At 42.0% G+C, this 25,092-nt stretch overlaps 1 protein-coding gene across 5 annotated transcripts; it reads left to right on the plus strand.

Annotated features, from left to right (window-relative positions):
- Nucleotides 1-2,004: 2,004 nt before the first annotated feature.
- On the plus strand, nucleotides 2,005-19,145 carry AAR2 (AAR2 splicing factor). Of its 5 annotated transcripts, none has more exons than XM_061630322.1 (4): nucleotides 2,005-2,391; nucleotides 3,104-3,897; nucleotides 8,288-8,517; nucleotides 18,777-19,145. In XM_061630322.1, the coding sequence occupies exons 2-4, from the start codon at nucleotides 3,141-3,143 to the stop codon at nucleotides 18,942-18,944; spliced, it is 1,155 nt and encodes a 384-aa protein (XP_061486306.1). In that variant the 5' UTR covers nucleotides 2,005-2,391; nucleotides 3,104-3,140; the 3' UTR covers nucleotides 18,945-19,145. The 5 variants fall into 5 exon arrangements, with proteins under 5 accessions (XP_061486306.1, XP_061486303.1, XP_061486308.1 ...); XM_061630319.1 differs by having other exon boundaries at nucleotides 2,007-2,354; XM_061630324.1 differs by having other exon boundaries at nucleotides 2,375-2,440.
- Nucleotides 19,146-25,092: the final 5,947 nt, after the last annotated feature.

The raw sequence follows: 25,092 nt of genomic DNA on the forward strand, positions 1-25,092 counted from the left end.
CTGTTGCATTTATAACCATTAAAATGGAATTTAGTTAGAATTTCCAATCAGCCTATAAGCATGCAATGAATGAGTGAAAAAAACAACCCACCCTCTCTTTAGCCTCTTTGTTAATGGACTATGAAAGTGAAGCGAGTGGTAATTAAGCACAATTGCTCTGAAATATTCATCCTCATTTTCTACAGGGAGGGGCATCTTACAGCTATGGAAGCTCAGTTGCCACAACAGGGACACAGGCTTGATCTTCATTTGAGATGAAAACAACTGGGTATGCTTTAAGTTGGATTCCTGCACTGAGCACGGAGGTTGGACTTGATGCCCTTATAGACCCTTCCAACGCTACTATTCTATGATTCTAAGTTCAGTCTCTGCGTGTTTCCAATTAAAATGATCTTGGATATCGGGGCTGGAAAAGCCCTGTCTGTGTCATTAGAGAGACCATTTTTGACAAGTCAAATGAGTTTTATGAAAGGGGTTGGGAACCACTGGACAAACCCAGCACCAGCAGGTGGCCAGGTTAGGACCTGGCCGAGGGCATCTCCTTAGGGTGGGAGGGTGGAGTTCCCATTCTGTGTTCCACAGCAGCGTTGGGTGATGTGACTACACCTAAGGTGTTGGCTTAAATCTGCTTGCCTCACCCACCTGTCGCATTAGCACATCAGTGCTCACGCACACCTGCCATCACCCAAGATAGTGGTGGGGGCATCTCTAATGGGTTGACACCCCCACTGCCATCTTGGGTGATGGCAGCTGTGCGCATGGGGCATATACACTGATACAGGAACCCCTTGCTGCCTGTATCGGGAAGTGGTGTTTGGGCACAAAGCATTGTAGGCCTGGGGCAGGCTGGTGCCCGAGAGTCCACCAGCCCTGCCATTGGAACCTGAAGTAAGACTTCTTTACCATTTTAAAAGATTTCATTTTTTTTATTGTTTTGGTGTTTGCTATGGAGATGTATGTGATCCTCTTAAAAATTTATTTATTTATTTATTTGTTTATACATTAAAGACCTTATACCAGGAATGGGAAACCTGTGGCCCTCCAGTTGTTGGACCATAATTTCTATCATCCCTGACTTCCATGCTGGAATTGGAGTCCAACACCATTTTCCCCTTACATGCAAGTCCCACCTTTCCTTGGTCATGAAACCAAAAATGGCGTACATGTGGTTCTTTGAAAGTAGCCCTTCCAGGACTGATGAGACCCCCGAGTCTGACCTGCTTAGCTCTGGCACCAACATTTAGAGGCTCCCATCCCTGCTTTGCAAGCTTCAGGCTTGTCATAAGAACAGCTTGCTGAATCAAGGCAATGCCTCATCTAATCCAGCATGCTCTTCCCACAGTGGCCATCCAGATACCTGTGTGAAGTCTGAAAGCAGCACTCTCCCCACTGTGGTTTCCAGCAACTGGTATTCAGAAGCCTACTGCCTTCAACAGTGGTGGTAGAACATAGCCTTATCCTCCATGAATTTGTCTAATATTCTTTTAAAGCCATCCAGGTTGGTGTCTGATCTACTTTTGTTTTGTACTGGAACCCTAAGATCTACCAACCAGAGCCAAATGTTTTACACAGAACTAAACAGGGTGCTCCTAAGTATACTCTGGGCCTAGGATATTTGTTTTCATACCAGCACCGAACCGAACTCACGGTCTTCACACGAAAGCCCACTCGTGGTTACCCCAAGCTTTCCTTATTTCAGCTGCCTAATTTAAGGGGAGGAAAGACACCTTTCTCGTGTCATTGTTAAACAACTGGGAAAAGAAACGGAAGATATAGTGGAAATTACCTAGAGATCCACCACCGATAGATCCCGATCTACCTCCTACCCATCCCAGCTTTATACCGCGTGTGATGGATTAATTAATTTCTAAAAAGAGCTGGTTGGTGCTCATTGGTCGTACTCTCTCCCATGCAAACAGTCTCCTCTGCCCACAGGTGTGTAGTGTGATAACGTGTGTTTCTTAGCGGGAAGAACTCTGTACACAGGTTTAAATGAATTATGTCCTGTATAACTGCTCTGCGATACAAGTCTTGATACGGGGGCGGAGGGTTTTTAAAAAAAACAGCCCCACTTTTAAAAAATAGAGGAGCAACTATGTTTCACTGCCTTTTCTGTCTGTCAAAATTGTCCCTCAACCGACGAACACTCTGCCTCCAGCATCGAGAGCGGAACGTCTTGGTACACAAGCCACAGAACCCACTCGGGCTGTTTTTGTAGAGCGGCCGGAAGTCTGATTTTTCCCTCGCACTCCTCTATGGTCGTCCGGTCCAACCTCAGCGTCGTCCTCTTTTCGACGGAAGTTGCTGTTCAGTCTTTGCTGGGGCTGTTGGGGCCTCGCTGGATGCGACAAAAGGTGCGAGTAAGATTGTGGCGCCTCCCCTCCCCCCCCGGTGGGTTTTTCGAGGTTCCGCACCGTGCCTTAGTCCTCGGGAGTGAGAGGTGGGTGGGAGGCGCTTGGCACCTTCTGCTGCCCGCCTTTCCGTTCTGCAGCCCCAGTTGTTTCCCCCCTCCCCCATACATGCGCACGCGCGCACACAGATGTGGCTGGGCCCGCGCTAAGCCTTCTCAGTGTATTTCCTTGCAGTTCTCTCTTTTCAGACAGGGTTTTTGCTGTCTCTTAGCAGAGCTGCGTGATAGGTATAGAAATCAGCAGGCTCCGCTATGGCGAAGCTTCACCTACAGAACTTCCGTTGAAGGTACAGCAGCTCTGTCGCAGAAAAGGGGGAGTACTAAACTGCTGCCAGTAACCCTTCTTCCACTACTTCTTTCATTCTGCTTTTGCTTTTTCCGTTGATGCCTTTCACCACAAAGGCAAGTTGTGATTATAGTTTTTGTTCAGTTCTATTGCAGATGGAAAGCCTGCACATTTAAGCTGTTTGAATCCCTTTTACTTCAGGACTTGAATCTTGTTTCCTGATAAACGTGGCTGTGATCTTTCTCACGTGGACAGTGAAGAGAAATTCAACAGATTTTTTTTTTCTGGGCTGCTTTATAGTGGCTCAGACATGTGATCTGTCAAACTTAGTATTGTCTAGTCTGGCAAGAGCCTACTCGTGTGCTAGTAAAGTGTGTTCAGAATGTTATTTGTTTGCTCCCTTTTAGATTTCTGGTAGGAAGTGTAACTGAGTGAGCAGTAGAGATGTCAGAAATGCAGATCGATCAAGACCTGGCCAAGCGGCTCTTTTTTGAGGGTGGCACAGTTATCATTTTGGATGTGCCAGAAGGAACAGAGTTTGGCATTGACTACAACACTTGGCAAGTGGGCCCCAAGTTTCGTGGAGTCAAGATGATACCCCCAGGTATTCATTTTCTTCACTACAGCTCTGTTGATAAGAACAATAGCAAAGAGAGTGGGCCCCGCACTGGCTTCTTCTTGAACTTGCAACAACGAGATCTGCGAGTGCTACACTGGGACCCAGTCAAAGAAGAAGTGGACCTCACCCCAGCATCTGAAAACGAGACTGAAGCAATGAGGAGCAATCTCCAGGAGATGGACAAATTTCTTGGTCCTTACCCATATGACACTCTTAAAAAATGGATTTCCCTCACTAATTTCATTAATGAATTTGTGGTGCAAAAACTGCAGCCAGAAAGCCGACAGATTTGTGCCTTTGCAGAAGTGCTTCCTGTTTTGGCTGGGAAATATACTAAAGATCGGGTTGAACAGAACCTGCCTCGGTATGACACAGAGTGCAAAAGCTATGCAGAGGGGTTGGCCCGGCTGCCCAAGATGCAGCTGAAAGCTGGCACTGAAATCAGGTTCACAGAAATACCTAAGCAAATGTACCCTCAAGGTGCTACACCTGAAGAAGTTACTAGGCATAGCATGGATCTTAGCTATGCCCTGGAGACAGTGATCAATAAGCAGTATGCCAGCAATTCCCAGGACGTGCTTGGTGAGTAAACCTGCTTTCACAGTAATTGCTTTTCACATGGCTTTCAAGGTATTTCCCAGGAGTCATTTCCTTGACTTAGGGCACAGTCTAGCTCATTGGAGGCTGGCGGAAACAGAGCCTGCGAAAGTGGCTGCCGTATCCAACCTCAGTTCAGGAGCTGGTGGGAGGGGAGGATGGGCTCACAGAAGGAAACAAAGTGCATGTTTGCTTCTGCCACCCCTTTTCCTGGCGTACTGGCTGCCGGGAGGGACCTTTTACAGGCCTTCCAGCTCCACTTGTGCTGGTCTCAGTTGAGCCCCAGCTGAGCTCAGGTGGTGTCAGAGTTCCTGGCTGTGCTGGGGGTGCTCCTGGGGGAGGACTTCTGCCAGGGGAGCCCGGCTCTAACATTCTTCCTCCTCTGCCGCAGCCCTCCTCTGATCCTCAGCCCAGCATAACTGTCAGGATGATTGTGCCCTAAATGTGTCTGAAAATATAATGTCTGAACTGTAATGCATCCTGCTGTTTTGGAGAGAGATGCAACTGTGATGCAGGTTTTTTCTAGTGCTTGTGTCTGATGTCAGTATGCAGTATAGTTCAGTGTGCACCCTTGAATGCGCCTATGCTATTCAAAAGTAACCCGAGAGGCACCCAGTTGTGATTACATATCAAGACTTTACTTTTAAAATGTATATTGATAAGTGATAGATTTGGGTAGGGTGCAAACTGTGCTGACTTTTTTGTAACTTGGAAAGGAAATACCTTGGGACAGACCTAGTTTTCTTTTCAGGCATAGCATTGTGCTTAAGCCAGTTCATATGATTAAACAGCTCGTGGTAAGATAAGTAGATATGGATCCTCCCACCTTCTCACTAAACAACCACGTTCATACAACTGGCAGGAAGTGAATTATGAAGCCAAAACCTTATGTGTGGTATTTGGTGACCCCTAGTGGTAAAGCCATGGTACTACTTAGACTTTTAAGTGTGGCATTTATTTAATGACTTATTAGAGACAATCAGTTGCTGTCTCTCAGTAGTGGTACCTTAATTATTTGCTCTCATCCTTGGAAACAAAAGTTATGGACATACACTAATGCTTACTCTAGGGAGCATGTTCTTGAATAACATCCTATAAGTCTCATGGGCGAGAACTATGAAAGCAAGCTGACATGAAAGTTGCTTCCTGAGATTAAACCCAGGGAGTTTAGTAATGACTATAAAATCCTCCATTTACTTCTGCTTATTTTCACAGAAAGAAAATTTGGCACTAAAATGACTGCTTAAAGGCCATTTAACCACCTCTACAAGTAATTAAGATTTTCATGCAGATTTAAGTTTTTTTCTTCATTGTTGATTTATCTGCATTGTATGTTGGCATTCACACATCCACTTGCCAAGCTTAAGTGCCTCTGACAACTCTAGTGAGAAGAATGCCCACAGCCCCAGAGTTTTCAAAAGTAAAAAGCAGCAGAGGTCTCTTCAGTTGTGTCTTATCTTCTCCATAGAGAAAAGTAAGAGGTCAAAAAACCAGAATGCTCAAGGGATGAAACTTTATTCTGTGCACCAAGGCACTATAGTAAAAAAATTCCTTTATAAAAAAAGTTCATTTTGGAAATGCAAGAGCCCAACGCGTTTCAGCTTGTGAATTCAAGCCTTCATCAGGGGCTAAAATACATAAAAGATTTTTTGAACTTGCTTTAAAAATATTCAGACATTTTCAACACACAGTCAAAATTATAATTATACAGTCAAAATTATATGTACATCTTATTTAAATGATTTTTTTAGCGTAAGATTTATCTGCATTGTATGTTGGCATTCACACATCTACTTGCTAAGCTTAAGTGCCTCTGACAACTCTAGCGAGAAGAATGCCCACAGCCCCAGAGTTTTCAAAAGTAAAAAGCAGCAGAGGTCTCTTCAGTTGTGTCTTATCTTCTCCATACCCTGACAGAAGTGAGAGAAATCCCTGTCTCTCACCCAAACATTCTGCACATGCTAGAAGGCTTTGTGCATCCCCGTTTGTGTGCATATAGCGTGTGTTTTACTTGTAAATACTGACACCCAGGCCCCGTCTGCACTGTACATTCAAAGCACTATTTTACCACTTTAAACCGTCATGACTTCTCCCAAAGCATCATGGGAACTGTAATTTTTCAAGGGTGCTGAGAGTTATTAGGAGACCCTTATTCCCTTCACACAGCTACAGTTCCTGGCGTTTCCTGGTAAGAGGGATTGACTGTTAAACCACTCTTGAAATTGTAGCTCTGTGAATAGGAGTTTCCTAACACCTTTCAGCATCCTTGACAAACTATAGGTTCTAGGATGCTTTGAGGGAAGCCATGACTGCTTGAAGTGGCATCATACTGCTTTAAATGTATGGTGCAGATGGGGTCCCATTCTGAGCCCTAAGCCAACAATACAAATTATGAAAAACATTAGAGTATATGTATGCAAGTCATTAAGTTGTATAGAAACTTAATCAGGCATCATGTTTACATGGTGAAGGTTAGGTAAGCTGCAAATCAGAAGCTATCATTCTCCTACAGCAACAATGGTGGCTAATCCTTTTACCAAATGTGCCACATGACAAGTCCACACCATGAGATAACACTGTTCTAGTGTCCCGTACAGTACATATAGAGCCTCCTGTACCTTGATGTAGTTTTGCCACTAGTCTGCTCTGGCAGGAAGGAGGTGGGCAGGAATGTACTTGTCATTCTGTTCTGGAACTCCACACCTTGTGGGCATGGTTAATATTTGACATCCCTCTTATTTTTAGCAATCCTAGGCATGCAGCCAAAATAGGTTTATGGAGGCCCAGGCTAATACACGTTGCTATGGGGCTGTGTTCAAAGGTTATGCGTGCTTGCTTTAAGCTATAGCTAAGGCCCTCTTGCTTCTGTCCAAGTGTGCCACAAACAGCTTTCTCCCTAAATGAACTCTGTTGAGTCATTCTGGTGAAATGTGTGTTCTATTTGCCTCTTCCTACAAATGTCTGGCCCAGAGCTCCTAGGATGCCAGAGGACAGTGCTAAAAGCATGATTATATTGACAGAATGGTAGTATAAAAATGGCTGCTCAGCAGAATGTGTCTTCTTGTTCTGCTGACCAAAGTTGTTACCTGTGCCATATCTGGTACATGTATTGACCACTTACATCCTATAATAGTGGAAGTGTGTGGTCAATAAAAATAGATCACCTTGCCTGTTTTGTATCTCTGTTCTGTGCAGGCAAAACAGCAACAACTGTCGTGCTTCTCTGAAAATTGGTTGAAAAGGCTATGATTCTTTGTCTCTTTTATTATATGCTTGAGAGAACTTGTGTAACAGTCTTTGTTTTTTCAGTGCAACACAGATGCAAAGATATAAAAGTCAGTGCATAGACGAATATCTTCATGTAGGCAACAAAACCGTATTGCTAAAAAAAAAGAGTAGTAATAGAGTGGATGAGGAATGATAAACTGAAGCACAAACCAGAAAAGATGCAGGTACTGTGGGAAGGTGCTTTGTCTTCCCGAAGGTGTGGTGTTTGTCCTGTGCTAGACAGGGCTACACTTTCTATGAAGGAACAGATTAGCAGCTAGAGGGTACTCCTTGATCTGTCTTTGTCACTTGACGCACAGGTGCTTCTGTGGTGCAGAGCTTAGGCAAGTATAACAACTGTTGCCTTTCCTGGACAGCAATAGACTGTCCTCAGTTATTCATGCTCTGGTAACCTGCTGGTTAGACTATTGTAATATGCTAGACATAGTATATTTTGAAAATTCCTTTGAAACTTCAGTTAGTGCCAAATGCAGCTGCTAGATCATTAATTTGGACCGAACATTATGATCATATAATGCCTGTACAATGCCAACAGTACTGGCTCCATTCTGTTTCTGGGCCCAATATGTAGGGCTTGTTTTGACCTTTAAAGCCCTTTATGGCTTAGGATCAGGGTACTTGAAGAACTACCTGGCACCGTATGTACCTACCTGTACCTAAAGATCTTCTTGCAGGTGCTCCCACTGCTTGATGAAGTGGGTGGCTATCAGAGAGAGGACCTGCTTGGTGGTGGTGCCCCAGTTGTGGAATGTTCTCCTCAGAGAAGTTTGTCTGGCACCTACCTTACTGTCCTTTGCCTGCAAATAATACCTTATTGCCTGAACGTTTTAAGCACAATTTTAATCTTGCTGACTGCTTTTTGCTGTTTTTATGATATTGTGGCTTTTAAGTTTATTATTTTTTTGTATTTACTTTTTAATTGTTTTATTCTGTTTGTAAATTGCTCTTGGAATATGATTGAATGGTGGCATACAAATATCTAAATAAATCAATGTATCCTTTCATCGTGCCACCAAAATTGAAGCTAAAGACTTTCCTGTTCTGTTTTTTTTTTTTTGGTCAAATTTTCTTGATGGGACCTTTCCAGGAGAGTTGCAGTTTGCCTTCGTCTGCTTTCTGATTGGGAATGTGTATGACGCATTTGAGCACTGGAAGAAACTCCTGGATCTCCTATGCAGGTCAGAGGATGCCATAATGAAGTATCAGACTCTGTTTAGTAACCTCATTTCTGTCCTATACCATCAGCTCAGTGAAATTCCAGCTGACTTCTTTGTGGACATCGTCTCCCAAGACAACTTTTTAACGAACACCTTACAGGTAAGGGAGCTGGTTTCAGTACTGTAAAGGTTGGGAACCTGCAGTGTGCAGAACTTCTCCAAGAATTGTGTGCATGTATAAAATGCAACATCAGATTGAGAAGTGGCTTTCACAATGTGGAAATGAGTGTTTTTGTGAGAACACCACTACCAGTAAAAAAAAAGTGAAAAAGTTCCCCTCCCCACCCACCACCATCCAATCAAGTAAAATCCAGTTATCTTGAGACAGAACTGTACTTGGCAGCAATCATGGGGCTTCCTCAAAAGCTTGCAAACCTTTATTAAAATTGCCTTCATTTCCCATAATGTGTTGTTAATTAATTGTGTGATGTGACATCGTCATGTGCTTTTTTATGTCCCTGTTCTTTTTTTTTATAATGACATTTTATTTTATTTTGAAATAGAGTTAAAAGTACAGGTGGCAAAACAGACATATGCTCTAAGATACAACAATCTAACAAATTATTTCAGTATGGTGTGTGTGCATGCATACAATTAAATACATATATTTAGGCAGGCCTCACAAAATGGTTCACTAAACATTACAACAATAAGCATCAATTTTTTTTAAAAAAAAGCTTACAATAAAAGGGAAATACAACTGTTTAGAGCAAGCTGTAATTGCATGTTCTCTGCTCTCCTCACAGCAAGATTGTTCTTCAGAAGCCTCTGTGGTGGGGGAGGGAGAGAGGGAGGGGTATGAATGGTGGGAACTGGATGGTGGCAGGCCACCAGGATGTTTCCTTTTCTTCTTCCTTCCGTTCAGGTCAATAAAACTTGGTGCCCTCTAGACGTTTTGGGATAAACCCTCATCATCCCTGAACATTGGCCATGCTGGCTGGAGCTGATGGGAATTCTAATTCAAAATAGGGTGTCAGGTTGAAGAAATCAGCAAAATATGGTTGTCCCTTTTCAGCAGCAACACTGAGATTGCAATTTCATCTAGTTCTGAACTTATTGAGGCTTGATCTTTGAATTAGGAAAATCTTTATTAAAGAATACTGTAGGTTTTTTTTCTAAGCAGAAACTAGTTTAGAAGCACTGTGAGTCACTTGTAAGCCTTATTTAGCACCCTCGTCCCCTGCTGAAGAGGTTTAGATATGCTTCTGTGTTTGGAATGATAGTCTATGGCTATAGAATATCTCGGTAGCTGTGCCATTTATTATTTCTATACTATTATGGGAGCATGAAATACATATACGTTAAAGTGCTTTTACGCAGGCGCAGAGTCTCTTTATAGGGTATCTCTACTAAATCATACAATGACCTCATGTATCAATAATTGGAGTCAGAAGTCCACAGTACAGAATATTTCCATACTATTAGAACAGAATATGAAAATTCTGGCAATGGTTATTATTGCATTTAACTCTGAAAGGGTTATGGTCCTACTGGAAGCCTTCATTGAAACTGTCATGGGCCCCGCGGAGAATTCGTGGAGTGCTCAGGAGGAGGAGGAAGTAGTCTGGGGATCCTGGGGGGAGGGGGCCAGTAGGTTGCAGTGGGAGGGGACTGAAACAGAAGAAGGTTCAGCACTTTAGACAGTGACAGCTCTGCCCCTGTAGTTCCAGTTACAAGTGAAGAAACGCTGTCTGACAATGAACCAGCCCCTTTCCCTCACCTCAGCCCTCCCTTGTCTCCCAACCCACTGCTGCTTGCACCTCTTGAGGAGGAATCAGAGGCTCAAGCAAAGGCAGTGTTCAAGGAGGATCTTAATGAAGTGCTGCAGCCAAGAACACACAGGCAGAAATGCAGGCACTTATACATAGCCAGCTTTTCCACTTGTCTGTAGGAGAGTTTGCTTACTCACACAGGCCCGTTCAAAGAAACCTGCCCCACGCAAATAGAGAGCTTGCCCCAAGCCAAGTTAGTCTCAAGGGGCATGTCTAATTGCTACAACATTGTCTTATCTTGAGTAGTCATGCCTAATTATGCTGTGTAGAAATACAGAGTTCTGTGTAATCTGTAAGCTGATCTATGAAACCCTGTAAGCTGAGATTTCACATTACACATAATGGAATATGAATCCAATGGAGCTGGACAGGACAGAAACAAAAAGGGGGGAATCTTTCAGGGGGAGGTGGTAGAATTGAACTGTACAGTCATTAGAGGCCTCCTGGATGATCTGGGTACTCCTCACCCACATTTCCCTTGCACAGCTGAGGGAGGGGGGACAAATCCAGCCCTCAGTTTTTCATCAGTGCTGCTGCCACAGAGCATCAGCTAGGAATTTCTGTCTTCCTCTTCACTGTTACCACTCCTAGGGCAGAAATAACAAGTTTAAAGGGAATGGGCCACATCCAATTCAGCAGTGTTCCACCTAGAACCGTTTTTCATATAAATGCTTCTTAATGTTTGCTACATTTTAATATACATTTGGTGCAGTTGTTCATGCAGTGGTGCTGATTTGAATATGCTAATGCAAAGGCAGGATCTAACCCCATACATGAATAAAATCCCATGCCTAAGACATCCCTTTCAAATGCCTGCCTAGCTTTGACTTGCGCATCTCTTGTGAAGGAGATACCACAGCTTCCCGGAGATGGCCTAAGTTCTGCCTTTTACCTGACTCCTTTTAGACATAATTGTGGCAAATCTACTTGGAACAATAAAACACCGCAAGATGGAAGATGTGGATGAGTGCTGCCTTTGTTCCTGAAGGCCAGGATCCAGAGGCATGTGCACAGTTCCCCTCCATGTGCCCACGTGTGTGTGGGAGAGACCATCCTTCCCATCTATCAGCACACCTTCATGTCTGAATCATTGCTGCTCTAGAGGGTACGCAGGCATTCACAGTCACCTTTTTGGGCAGAGGAGGAAGGGGTGCAGCAGGAAAGGGAGCCGAAAGCCTGTATGTGTGTGTGGAAGACTGAGCATGGTCTTTTGGAACCCAGCCATATAATCTAGTTGTTCTCTGTCGTTCATTCTGACAACATTCTTGTCAACAAATTGAAATTCAATCAGGCTGTATAATAATTATAGACTGTTTCATTCCAGCTTTGAAGCTGAACAGTACATTTTTTTTAACCAGACAGCTGGAGGAGGCATCTCCTAGTTGCTTTATGACAGATATAAACAAGAATTGTTGACATCAGGTGGCAATTGAGAATACTCAAGTAACCCATTAGCGAAGTATGTATCTATTTATTTGTAAGACCTAAAGAAAATATTTTAGTGTGTTGCGGTTTCCTAATTAAAGTTGGCTGTAAGGGCTTTCAAGGAAGCTAACCTTGCAGAAGACAGTTTGAATGTCTTGACCATTTTTCATGTTATACTTTTGATATCTATGTCTAAAATAGCATGCTGTGGTGGACAGGGTGTCTGATTTGGACCACTAAGTCTTCACATCCCTCCTCAGCCATGAAGGTCACTGGGTAACCCTGGCCATTCACTATTTTTTGGCCTAACCTACCCTGCAGGGTTGTTGCCTGCATATAATAGGATAACTGACCTGACTGGAGAGAAATGCATATGTAATAAAATGGCAAGACGGGAAGGATTTGTGTGTGCCTACTCACAAGCAAGACATGTCCTTCTGTGTGCATGCATTGTTCCCACACAACCACTGAGGCTTTAAATTACTTCCTCCTTACAGGGATATGTGATGGGCTGTGATGTTAGATACATGAATTACTTGTGGAGCATTCCCATGACTTAGAACTTAACTCGGCAATGTGCATTCACTCCCTTATCCCCAGCTTCTAGTGCTCACTGAGGGTTGGAAAGTGTTATATTTATAAATGTTAACAGCAAGTTCATCTCAAATTGAATGCCTACTGAATCATTTCCTGGCTCTTCATTATAGTGACATATATGCTCCATTTCCCTCCTACCATTTTATGACTGGTACAGACGTGGAGCTCTTTGGAGGGCAGTGTTGAAAGTGTGATTGCATTTGGCAAAAAATGGCTACTGACAAAATCTGTCTTTTTACCAAGCTAGCTAAGCCTGTCTTGCTGGTGTTGGCTCTTTTGCATCCTTGTCATTATGACTGGGAGATAGATCATCTTGTGCCTCTTGCAGTTAGCACAAAATATTTCTCTGAGCTTTAGGTGCAACATTTGTGTTAATAATGGTACTCTGTACTTACTGTGAAATTAGAAATTCTGCCCAAAGAAAGTAATGCCAGTTGATACTAAAAGTATGCATATATAATATATACCATGTTACTAAATTGTAAACACATTAACATTGGCTTTTTAAAAAATGAAATAGTTAAGTGAATGATAAATAAAGATGATAGAAAATAAAGGATTTGTGCCTTTAATGAGACCGTATAGATTGGTGGGATGGCAGGAGAGGGGAGGATAGGTAGGTGATGCACTCTTAAGGTTCTATGGGTAGGGCAGAATATATTTAGCCCATAGAGGAGAAGCAGATCAGATGGGGACCTTGAGCACTGAAATCTGGAAGTTTCCACAGACTCATCTGTTTGCTTTTAAACAAACCTTCACAATTATGTGGGCTAGAAATGTTGGTGTGTTGTTTTTTTAAGAGAGTGGGATTATCAGCATGATGCAGTGCTGGTCAGATTCTGTGCCAGACGCCAAATTCTTCACATGCAGAAAACTATCAGCCCTGCCTAGTTAGACAGAAAGGTTATTGCTTAATCTTTAAATGAATTGAACTGAGTAACAGCTGGTTGTTTTATATCCAGAGATGGGGACTCTGCTGTTATATGTTTCTCCTGCCCAGGAGGCCGCAATACAACTTGATACCTGCAAAGCATAGCACCTAAAAAGGGCCTTATTTAAACGCCTGCTACCTCTCACAGTCCCATCTTATCAGATGTAGACATGGATCACTTGCATACTGTCCAAAAACATTTCTCTCTCTCTCTCTCTCTCTCTCTCTTTCCTCTCTCTGGGCCTGCCTTGGGTTTCTTTCTGTCTAGCCTGATGAAGAGTTCTGGGGAACTCCTAAGCTTGCATACTATTTTGTGACATTTTGATTGGCCTATTTAAGATAGCTTTTTGGACATTTTTCTTGTGGGCCAACGTAGCTACCATTTATTTGTTGCTTCATTTTTGGTGCGTTAGCAGCACCTAGTTGATTTCCAAACAGCCAGCAGCTGGGCTTTAATCCACTTCAACTTTCATGTCTGTGTTACTGTCCTGGTGACCGGGGGGGGGGATATGGCTTTCCATTTTCTAACGCCACGATTACTTCATAAACACACATTTTAATAGGAGTAGGCACCCTCTCTAGGATGCACACCTTAACGTGGTGAGGGGGTTTGAGAGTGTTGAAGAAGCTGAGAGCAATGCCGTCAGAAGTCTAGACCAAGAGGCTAGACTCCTAGCAGGGGCACCCAAGGTGGAATGGTCAAAGCTGAGACACCAGACTAAGATGCATCCAAACTCAGAGGAAGGCAATGGTTAACCACTTCTGAATATCTCTTACCACAAAACCCTATCAACAGAGAATCCAAAATGCAACATGAGATAGTGCTGGGAGATGAGACCCCCAGGTCGGAAGGCACTCACTGAGTTACTGGGGAAGAACAAAGGACAAGTAGCACTGTGACTAATGATGCAGCTGGGTCAAAGCTGAAAGGAAGCCTAGAGGCTGATATGCCGAGATGCGAAAGGAGAGTCTGGACTTGTACAATGCACACAATAGGAACATGGAATGTGAGAAGCATGAACCAGGGAAAGATAGAAATTGTCAAGCAAGAAATGGAACGTATCAACATTACAATACTTGGCATGAGTGAATTAAAATGGACGGGAATGGGACATTTCCAATCAGGCAACTACAAAATATTTTATGCAGGAAATGAGAAAATAAGAAATGGGGTTGCTTTAATAGTGAAAAGTGATGTAGCTAAAGCAATTAGGAGCTACAATGCAAGGTCTGAGCGAGTTATATCAATGAGATTAAATGGGAAACCTATCAACATAACCATCATCCTAGTCTATGCTCCGACAGCAAACGCAGAAGAATAGGAATTTTAGAGATTTTACGCAGAACTGCAGGAAGAAATTGATCACACACCAAAACAAGATGTGCTGATACTTATGGGGGACTGGAATGTGAAAGTAGGGAACAGAGAAGAACTAGGAATTATGGGGAAATGGGGCTTAGGAGACAGAAATGAAGCAGGAGAAAGACTTATTGAATTCTGTGAAGCCAATAATTTGTTTCTTGCAAACACATTTTTTGAGCAACCGAAAAGACGACTGTACACGTGGACATCACCAAATGGTCAATATAGGAATCAAATTGATTATATAATTGGCAGCAGAAGATGGAGAAGTTCCATACTTTCTGCAAAAACAAGACTAGGAGTAGACTGCGGTACAGACCATGAACTGGTTGTATCGAAAATCAGAGTAAAGCTAAAGAAGAAGAACAAAGCAATCATAATGCCAAAACACAATTTAGATAACATCCCAGAAGAATATAAAGATCAAATAGGGAACAGGTTTGAAGCTTTAAACTTAGTTGACAGAGAACCAGGAGAACTATGGACTGAAGTCAGATATATTATCAGGGAAGAATGCAAAAAGACAATACCTCTAGTTAAAAAGAAAGACCTCCATGGATGACTGAAGAAACTCTTAAAATGGTTAAAGAGAGAAGGAAAGCAAAAGCAAAAGGAGATAGAAACATGGTCAGAACCCTAAATGCAACAGTACGACTAGTATGTAGGGACAAAGAGAACTATTACAATATTGTATAGAAATAGAAGAGGACAACAAAAAGGGTAGAACAAGAGCCCTATTCCAAAAGATTAGAGAAATGAAAGGGAAATTTAAACCAAGATGTTTAATAATGTTTAATAAGATGTTTAGGGATGTTGAATAATCAACAGGGGGACACACTGACTGACCAAGATGAAATAAAAAGAAGATGGAAGGAATACATGGAAGAACTCTATAAAAGAGATGCCAGGATGACAGATTCATTCATGGAGGAACCGTATGATGAAGAACCAGAAATGTTAGAATGTGAGGTGAAACCTGCTCTTAAAATACTGGAAGAAACAAATCACCAGGAACAGATGACATACCAATAGGGTTGCTATGAGCTACTGAGACTGAATCTGTCCAACTTTTGACAAAAATCTGGCAAGAAATATGGAAAACCAAACAATGGCCCACAGACTGGAAGTGTTCAATATAAACCCCAATTCCAAAGAAAGGGGATCCTAGGGAATGCAGTAATTATCAAACTATTGCCTTAATATCTCATGCAAGTAAAGTAATGCTCAAGATTCTACAACAAAGGCTCTTACCATTTATGGAGCAAGAAATGCCAGACGTCCATGTTGGATTAGAAAGGGAAGAGGCAGCAAAGATCATATCGCAAACATACATTGGATAATGGAACGGATCAAGAAATTTCAGAAGAAAATCACCCTGTGCTTTATAGATTACAGCAAAGCCTTTGACTGTGTAGATCATGAAAAACTATGGAATGCTTTAAAAGAAATAGGGGTGCCACAGCATCTGATTGTCCTGATGCGCAACCTATACTCTGGACAAGAGGCTACTGTAAGGACAGAATATGGAAAAACCGATAGGTTCCCCATTGGAAAGCGTGTGAGACGGGTGTATTTTATCACCCTCTTTATTTAATCTATACACAGAACATATCATACGGAAAGCGGGATTGGACCAAGATGAAGGAGGTGTGAAAATTGGAGGGAGAAATATCAATAATTTAAGATATGCCGACTATACCATACTACTAGCAGAAACCAGTAATGATTTGAAAGGAATGCTGATGAAAGTTAAAGAGGAAAGCACAAAAGCAGGACTGCAGCTGAACATCAAGAAGACTAAAGTAATGACAACGGAAGATTTATGCAACTTTAATGTTGACAATGAGGACATTGAACTTGTCAAGCATTATCAATACCTTGGTACAGTCCTTAACCAAAATGGAGACAATAGTCAAGAAATCAGAAAAAGGCGAGGACTGGGGAGGGCAGCTGTGAGAGAACTAGAAAAGGTCCTCAAATGCAAAGATGTATCACTGAACACCAAAGTTAGGATCATTCAGACCGTGGTATTCCCGACCTCTATGTATGGATGTGAAAGTTGGACAGTGAAAAAAGCGGATAGGAGAAAAATCAACTCATTTGAAATGTGTTGGAGGAGAGCTCTGTGTATACAATGGACTGCGAAAAAGACAAATAATTGGGTGTTAGAACAAATTAAACCAGAACTACCATTAGAAGCTAAAGTGATGAGACTGAGGTTATCATACTTTGGACGCATCATGAGAAGACATGATTCACTAGGAAAGACAATAATGCTGGGGAAAAAAGAAGGGAGTAGAAAAAGAGGAAGGCCAAACAAGAGATTCCATAAAGGACAGACCTGAACTTACAAGATCTGAAGAGGGTGGTTCACGACTGATGCCATTGGAGGTCACTGGTTCATAGGGTCGCCATAAGTCATACTCAACTTGAAGGCACATAACAACAACAACAACAGGCATTTCCATCTGTGGCAAACTTGGTAGGAAATGACCATCATGCACAAAGCAGTGAAACACACTGTTAATTTTCTGGTTTTTCTCCTGCTGTCTATAGGTCTTTAAACAAACGAAAAAAGCTTTCTTCTTCCTCTGCAAAGTTTCTTCTTTGCTTGATCCTCCAGTGGATCAAGTGTATTTGCTTTTGGCTATTGGTCTGTTGTCTTGGAAATGAATTATCCATAACAAGTTCAGCACACTAACAGGAGACTTTTTAATCCAACACACCTGTGATGGGTCAAAAGTAACAGAAAGTTCCCCTGTTGTATGTGAAAAGTTAACAAATTTAATTTTCAAAATAATGGTTTTGAAAGTCTCTTTCAAAATAATAGTTAATTCTAAGGCTAAATGCTCAATTAATGTAATCCGTTATATTACCTGTTTTTAAAAAAACCCTTCTGAATACGTGTTTTTAAACGTTTCCAGTTAATAAGGAAGTAACTGTTACGTGGTTTTAACAGAAGGACTTAAAAATCATGGGGGCAGGTTCCATCTTAGAGGTATCCCTTCTCCTGTCGTTCACAAGAGAGAATGCTTCTAAGATCGTCCCTTCTGTGACATATGAGCACCCTTGTATTTAACTACTCGGTTGGTCACCATAGGTGATGAGGAATCCATTGTTGGTGAATGAGCTGACTGGCAGAGGAGGGATGGGTTGCTCTGTCACTTTTCCATGCTGGCCATGGAGGAAGGGTCTAGCTCTGTTCCTCCTCTACCACCCTGTTTGGTAAAAGGTAGGAGGTGGTGATGTTTTTTAACTAGCCTGCTGAAAGGATAGTAGCCTGTATTTTGACGCTGGCCATGAAGCAGGGGCAGTGTGGAATCACTCTGCTATCTTAGGAACCTAGCAACTTTTTGTGGGTCTATTTACAAGGCTGCATGTGTGCATCATCTAAAACATTTTTTTTCTTCAGAACAGTTATTTTAGTCATATGCAAACATATGGAGATTTAATTGATTACCAATAAATTAGCTAACCCTGAAATTATTAATTGAGTAAGGTTTCTTTATTTGTGGAGCAGCTCCCATTATTCAAACATTTGCAGAAATTTTGATAGTTGTCATGAGGTTTTAATTTCTGTACAGAATTCCCAAGTCTCATTTCCCCTCATCCAAAATAGATTATTAGGGATAACTGGACATGGCTTAACTTAGTCATCCAAAATAGATTATTAGGGATAACTGGACATGGCTTAACTTAGTTGCTTTTTAAAGTCAGAACTCTAAAATCTTCCAACCTAATTGTGGTTAGATTTCTGTGCAGATCAGGATTTCACAGTGATCCATCAAGTGCCTTTGTGATGGCGGAGCATATTAGATTGGTATTTGAACCCTTGGCATGTTCTTCTTGGAATGTTTTGAGTGTGTACATTCCAACCAGTTTTTTTCTCTTCCCGCTTTTCTCCGAAAACTCTGAAACTCTCAGAAAGAAGAGGCGGAAATAATGCAGTTTGCTTACTTTTAATGACATTGGCTCACATGGTTCCAAAATGCAGGGCTTGGACGTATTTACCTGTTAGAAAGCTGCCTCAGCTCCCATAACAAAACAACAAATTAATTTGCTGCATATCTTGTGTGTTTCATCTTAATGCCAGTAATCTTAACATGGGACAAGGAAGCCTACTTAAGTAGAGGACACCAGTAGATGCCTAACCTCCTACTATGAGGATTAATGTATATTTGGATAAATGCCAGCGAATGATGCCTGTGGGACAAGCTGTGTCTTCTATATACTGTTCCATTAGCTGACCGTAATGTGTTTTTTCCCCCTAGGTGTTTTTCTCCTATACCTGCAGCCGAGCTGTTGACAGGACCCTGAGGAAGAAGGCAGAGAGATTTAAAGTTCACCTAACTAAGAAATTCAAGTGGGACTTTGAGGCTGAGCCAGAGGACTGTGCCCCAGTAGTAGTTGAGCTTCCAGGAGGCGCATTTGTGAACTGAATGATAATTTCCTTCTTCCTATTTTGTTTTTAGTGTTGTATTTTGTATTATTGTATCGTACATGTTTCTGTATTCTACACTTCCAGTTTATGCTCCCTTTATGGAGGCAGAACTGAAAAATCCAGAAAGACTGCCAACTTCCTTCCTGTTGGAAATAAACATTTTGGAAAAGGTGGACTAGATTTATACATCTAGATTGTAGACCAGATTGAGTCGTTTGTTCTCCAAAGATTTAGTTCTTTTGTCACTGCCATCTCATGTACCCTTTCCTTAAACATGATGGGGAGTACTTCTTTGTAAACACGTATAGGTTTGCACTGTGTAATTGATGGATACACTTGCCTTTGCTGAAGAACCATATTTGAGACTGCAGTATTGCACACTTGCTTATTCTTTAGTTACATGCTTCAGAAGAGAGAAGATGATAAGCTGAATGGTCATATATGCAGGAGACTGTGTGCATCAATTTCTAGGACAGGCCACACCTGAGCAATTAGTGAATTTCTCTGCTTTTTAATCCAGGAGGTAAGAAATGGGATCCTGTGCAAATTTGCTGAGAATGGATTGATCATTTGTATGCTTATTGAGTTCAATGGGATTTACTCCCCTGCAATCATGCTTAGGCTAGGTGTACCTGACCACAGGGGATGGGGGAGGGGGGGAGGAGGGATGGGTGGAAGGGCAGAGGGCAGGAGAGGGAGGGGAGCAGGCAGGAGAGGGAGGGGAGACAGACAGGTTTGATCATTTGCATGTTAATTGAGTTCAGTGGGATTTACTACCGTGCAATCATGCTTAGGATAGATAAAACTGACCAAGGAGGGAGGGCTAGAGTGGGCAGGGAAGGAGGTAGAAGGAAGAGGGGAGGGGAGGAGGAAGGGAAAGGAGAAGGGAAGGAGGGGAAAGGTAGGTCTGATTATTTGCATGCTGATTGAGTTCAATGGGATTTACTGCTAGGCAATCATGGTTAGGATAGGTAAAACTGACCATGGGGGAGGAGGAGGGGGAAGGGGAAGGAGTGGATTGGAGGGGGGCAAAGGAAGGGGGACGGCAGGTTTGATCATTTGCATGCTTATAGAGTTCAGTGGTATTTATGCTTAAGATAGGTAAAACTGACCATGGGGATGAGGGAGGGGAGGGGAGGAGGGTTTGATCATTTGCATGCTTTTTAGTTCAGTGGGATTTATTTCTGAGCAATCATGTTTGAAAATGGAAATGAACTGCCTTCAAGTCAATCCTGACTTATGGCGACCCTATGAATAGGGATTTCATGGTAAGTGGTATTCAGAGGTGGTTTACCATTGCCTTCCTCTGAGGCTGAGAGGCAGTGACTGGCCCAAGATCACCCAGTGAGCTTCATGGCTGCATGGGGATTCGAACTCTGGTCTCTCAGGTCATAGTCCAACACTGACCCGGGGGAGGAGATTGGGTGGGGGGTCACTGGGCAGAGGGGAAGCCCCTTTTCTTTCCAAAAGGAAAACATTGTGAACAGTATCATTGCTTTTCAGTGTTTCCCCCATCTTTTTATTCTACAACAGGCACATGTAACATCCCACCCAAATTTAAACCAAAGCTGTCCCTGGCCACATCCACACCAGGCCTTTATTTCTCTTTAGACAGTCATGGCTTCTCTGAAAGAATCCTGGGAAGTATAGTTAGTGAAGGGTGTTGAGAGTTGCTATAGGAGACACCCTGTTCCCCTCACAGACCTTCAATCAGAGTGGCTGACTGTTAAACCAGTCTGGCCACTGGAGCTCTGTCGGGAATAGCAGTCTCCTCTCAGCACCCTTCACAAACTACACTTCCCGGGATTATTTGGGGGAAGCCATGGCTGTCTCAAGTGAAATAAAGGTCTGGTGTGCGTGTGACCCCCTGATTAGGCAAGCCCAGCGGCTGTGCGGCTGGCTTTTAGAACACTGACAGTTGGTTCTTACTGAGCATGCCTGACGTTATCATTCAGTTCCAGCCAAAACTTAATTAAAGATCAGCCATGCATTTTTTTAACTTTTAAACTGCAGAAGATGAAGGTCAGAGTATGAGGCAAGGTCAGTAATAGGATTACAGGTGCTCTATGAACATGGCTGATTTTTAATGAATTTCAACAGATTATGAGAACTCTGATAGAAAAAAATCCAAAAGGGCTCTGGGGGTTTTCTCTCTCTTTTTACACTTTGAACTCTCTATTCTCTCTGACTGTTTTCTGTATCGCCATGAAGATTTAGAAGGTTGTTAAGCAAGCATTTGTGAGTGGAAGTCTATAAGTTTTGTAAGGTTTTGTTTTCAAATGAGCTTATGAGAAGCATCAGAATGGCATGGGGAGTATTTTCAATGTAACACTGTGGAATGTGAAAAATCCACGCTGGCTATAGTATACAGCCACTGTTGTGGCTGTATAATTTCGTAAACACTACAAATGGAGTCAGCACACACGTTCATTGTAAATCTTCAAGCTTTTGCTTTTATTGTGAGCTTGCTTTTATTGCTTTTATTTCTGGTAGAGCTTTAGGATGTCAGTCTCAATGGACTAGAATTCGTCCCATTCCATCACTTTTTTATGCTCGTTCCCCAACTTTCTTCAGCCTGACAAACTATTTCTGTACCATTTTCCAGAGCAATAGAAATGTCTAAGGGGAACCAATGTGAAAAAGAGACATTTCATATTTAATCAATGACACTATCCTGTCTAAGGATTTAATCAAAGGCTATATTGAATGTTCTCTTTTTTTTTTACTTACGTCCTCTCTTAGGACAGGCAAGGACTTTCTCTTGTTACTTCAGAGCAATGAAAACGCTTTAAAGCAGCCTACAGCAAACATGCTTCCTGTTATCTTCTAATGCTTTCTCTGGGGTGCAGGATGCTGCTGAATTTTTCAAACAATAATGCCTACTTTGTAGGGACTTAGCTGTTAGTCTTGCTCATTCCTTTCCAGGCTGTTAGGCTTCTTCAAGAATTGGTATGTGTATCTAACAGGATGACCTGTGTGCCAGTGTTCAGCACATAATAAATGTTCCTGTGTTAGGTGTTCCTTCAAAATGTCCCCTAAGTCTTCTGTATGTGAAATATTTTAACAAAAGTGGTTGTTGACACTGCTGTGACAGGGATGAAATGGTGTTTATCATGCTTTCCACCTTTAAAGTAAAGTGTGTTCCATACCCAAGAGTGGCTAGTGTACAAGTGCTATACTTAAGTTTTAATATAAGTTATCATTTGTCTGAAGAACCCACAACTTCCTGTCCTTTCGTATATACAAAACTAGTCACAGAAATCAGATATAAGAAGTCAGGCCTAACTTAATGCAGAATGGCTCACTTTTACAGTGTACATGGCCATCAGATGTCAATTTAAGGCTTAGATTCTAAGCTAGAATTTAATGTTAAAAGCACAAGGCTGCTCCCCTCTACTCCTCCAGCATGGCTGTGACAAAGAGATTGGAAGCATTTTCTTCCATTTTCGGCTACTACGTTTTGTCACCGTGGCTGAACTGTGACAATCCATGCTTAATTTTAACTATGGTTTGTCCAAACAAGCCAGGATTATGAACCGTGGTTTGAAGTTGACTTGGTCACAACAACCCCTAGTTACAGCTTACCACAGTTCTGGTTCACACACACACAAAAATTAGTTGGTGTTACCAATGGTGCCAAAGGCCACCAAACAGTGTTAGCTTTAGAACTGGACTTGATGGTCTTATGAGGGGGGTGACTTTAGATGGTAATATGTATTAGTTCAGTTACTTCAAAATGTGCCCTATTGTGTTTGAGGACCCCGGGATTAGGCTGATGCGAGCTGTAGTTCAAAAAAGTAACTTTTCCAAGCTCTGGGACCCCCTTACTCATTCTGCTGAGTGGGACCTTGAACTTCTGTGCCAAAGTTCTGGCTGACACCACTACCTGCAAAATAAAGCAAAGTATTGGCAACTTCGGTGGCTCAGCAGGACCTGTTTCTGTAGTGCTTCCAAACCCCTCCTTGCACCTGCTGAGCAACTATGGGGGCAGGAGAAGGATTCAGCTATTCCAAATGCCCTGTAGCTGATGAGTAGGTGCTTGACAAAATAAATTGCAAAGGCTTCAGACTAGAGGCTCCATTATACAGCTAAGGAGCCAGAGAGCCTCAAATATATAGCTGTGTTTGTCCACAGATTTGAGCCGTGAATCTTATTGATACTTTTTATTTTATTTATCTCATTTGTGTTCTGGCTTCTGCTAAAATCAAACAAAAACAAAAGCTCAGGGTAATATACAAAGGGAAAGGATTCAAAAATGTACTGGCATATAAGACGACTTTTTAACCCTGGAAAATCTTCTCCAAAGTCGGGGGTCGTCTTATACGCCGGGTGTCGTCTTATTAGGGTTGCCATATTGCCCGGATAGCTGGGTTTTACCCGGATTCTAAGCATGCCACCCGGCACCCGGCTAGCCCCTTAGGTGGCCCGGATTCTCAGCTTTCATTTAAAAAAAAAAGTTTCTAGGTGGTGCGGTTCTCGAGATATATATAAAAATGTCACGCACCCCCCCCCGGTTAAATCTTTTTTTAAACTACTGTATAGCACTTCGTAGCTTTAACCCCGCCCGTTCAGGATTTCAGCCAATCAGTGAAGTGTTTGTTTGGTGGCAGTGTCTGCAATTGCGAGGCCAGAAAATGGTGGTTTCCCCTCCTGTTTATCTGAAAATCTCATAAATTGGGTAGGTATGTACATTTCAGTTTTTCCCCCTGTTGTGTGTAGGAGTCAGATCCTGGGCAGTGTTTTGAAAACCTTCCCAACAGTTGCTTTTGGGGGTAAAAACAGTGCTAATCCGATATGTCCAGAGTAAATCCTATTGAATTCAGTAGGAATTACTTTTGAGTAGACATGATTATGAATGTGCTGAAAATCAATGGGACTTCGGAGTGAATGTAAAAAAGAATTGTGTTTGTGTTCTCTTTCTGCCCCCCCCCCCCAGTCCTATTTTAAAGCAAGTAGGCAGGGCTTACTTAGGTATTGCAGTTTTTATTCTATAGGAAACTAATACTGATTTTTTAAAAACTAATACTGATTTTTCTGCAATGACCAATTGGTTTGACAATAAACTATTATATGGGCTGTATGTATTTATACATCTTCAGTGTGTGCGTGTGTGTATGGAGTCTTTCCAACACCCCTGTGAGGTAGGGTTGGAAACCAAGGCAGCTCACAACAAGAAATAAAGCCATTTAAAATCCAATAACCATAAAAACAAGTATAAACAGTTGCAAAACAGTGTAAAGTGGCATGATTCGGAATTTTGGGTTGTGTGAATGAAGTTGCTTATCACTTGAGGTTGCATTTCTGTCCCTGTTTGAGTAAGCCCCATTGAATACGCTGGGACTTGCTTCTGAATAAATAAATTTAGGATTGCACTATAAATATCTTTACAGTTTGTGTAAATAATAAATATATTTGATAGTTATGCTTATATAAATATTTCTTCATTTATCATATTTTTGGTTTTTGGTTAGGAATCCTGACTGGTTGTGAGATGCTTAGTTTTTTGCCTTATAGGAATCTTGTTGTGGTTGGTATGGTATTACATTTAGGAAAGTGTTACTGCCTTCTGTATTTTTTTTTCCTATTTGCATTTCACTTATCTTTAACCTCACTCCGTTACAGCCATAGAAGCAACAGCAGCATATGCAAGATAATTAACTCCCATTAGTGATAAGAACAAGAATTTATAATTATTATTTCAATTAAAACAAGAGGCTTATCAATACTTTGAAGAGGACCAGATATTTATTTTCTTTCTGAGCCCAGGACTGGGTCTTTCATGATGCCCGGTGTGTGTGTGTGTGTGTGTGTGTGTGTGTGTGTGTGTGTGTGTGGGAGCAGGAGAGTAGTCGATAAGACAGACATCCTGGCATTGATAATTGAATTAGCAAGGTATGTGTGGGGTTGTTGTACACTTCCAGGCTCAGTTTCATTTTGAGTATGGAGGTGGAACCTGTGTAGATGTGGTTATTAAAGGGAGAAGAAATTTTGAGTTAAGCGAAGCTCTGCTTTTATAAAACCTAAGAAACATACAGTACTTTGAATGTCTGAGTGCCTGCACCAGTGGAATACTGGAGGAACTTGTAAAACTTGCTGCAACAGTATTTAGAACTGAGCATGTGGTGTGAAAGACTCCTTTTCCTAAC

Source organism: Rhineura floridana, chromosome 6 (genome assembly GCF_030035675.1).
Source record: "Rhineura floridana isolate rRhiFlo1 chromosome 6, rRhiFlo1.hap2, whole genome shotgun sequence".
NCBI classification, from domain to species: domain Eukaryota; kingdom Metazoa; phylum Chordata; class Lepidosauria; order Squamata; family Rhineuridae; genus Rhineura; species Rhineura floridana.

Coding starts and splice junctions, on each gene's coding strand:
- AAR2 (XM_061630322.1), top strand. CDS start 3,141: ATGTCAGAAATGCAGATCGATCAAGACCTGGCCAAGCGGCTCTTTTTT. Junction 3,898..8,287: donor CAATTCCCAGGACGTGCTTG/GTGAGTAAACCT, acceptor GGACCTTTCCAG/GAGAGTTGCAGTTTGCCTTC. Junction 8,518..18,776: donor TTTTAACGAACACCTTACAG/GTAAGGGAGCTG, acceptor TTTTCCCCCTAG/GTGTTTTTCTCCTATACCTG.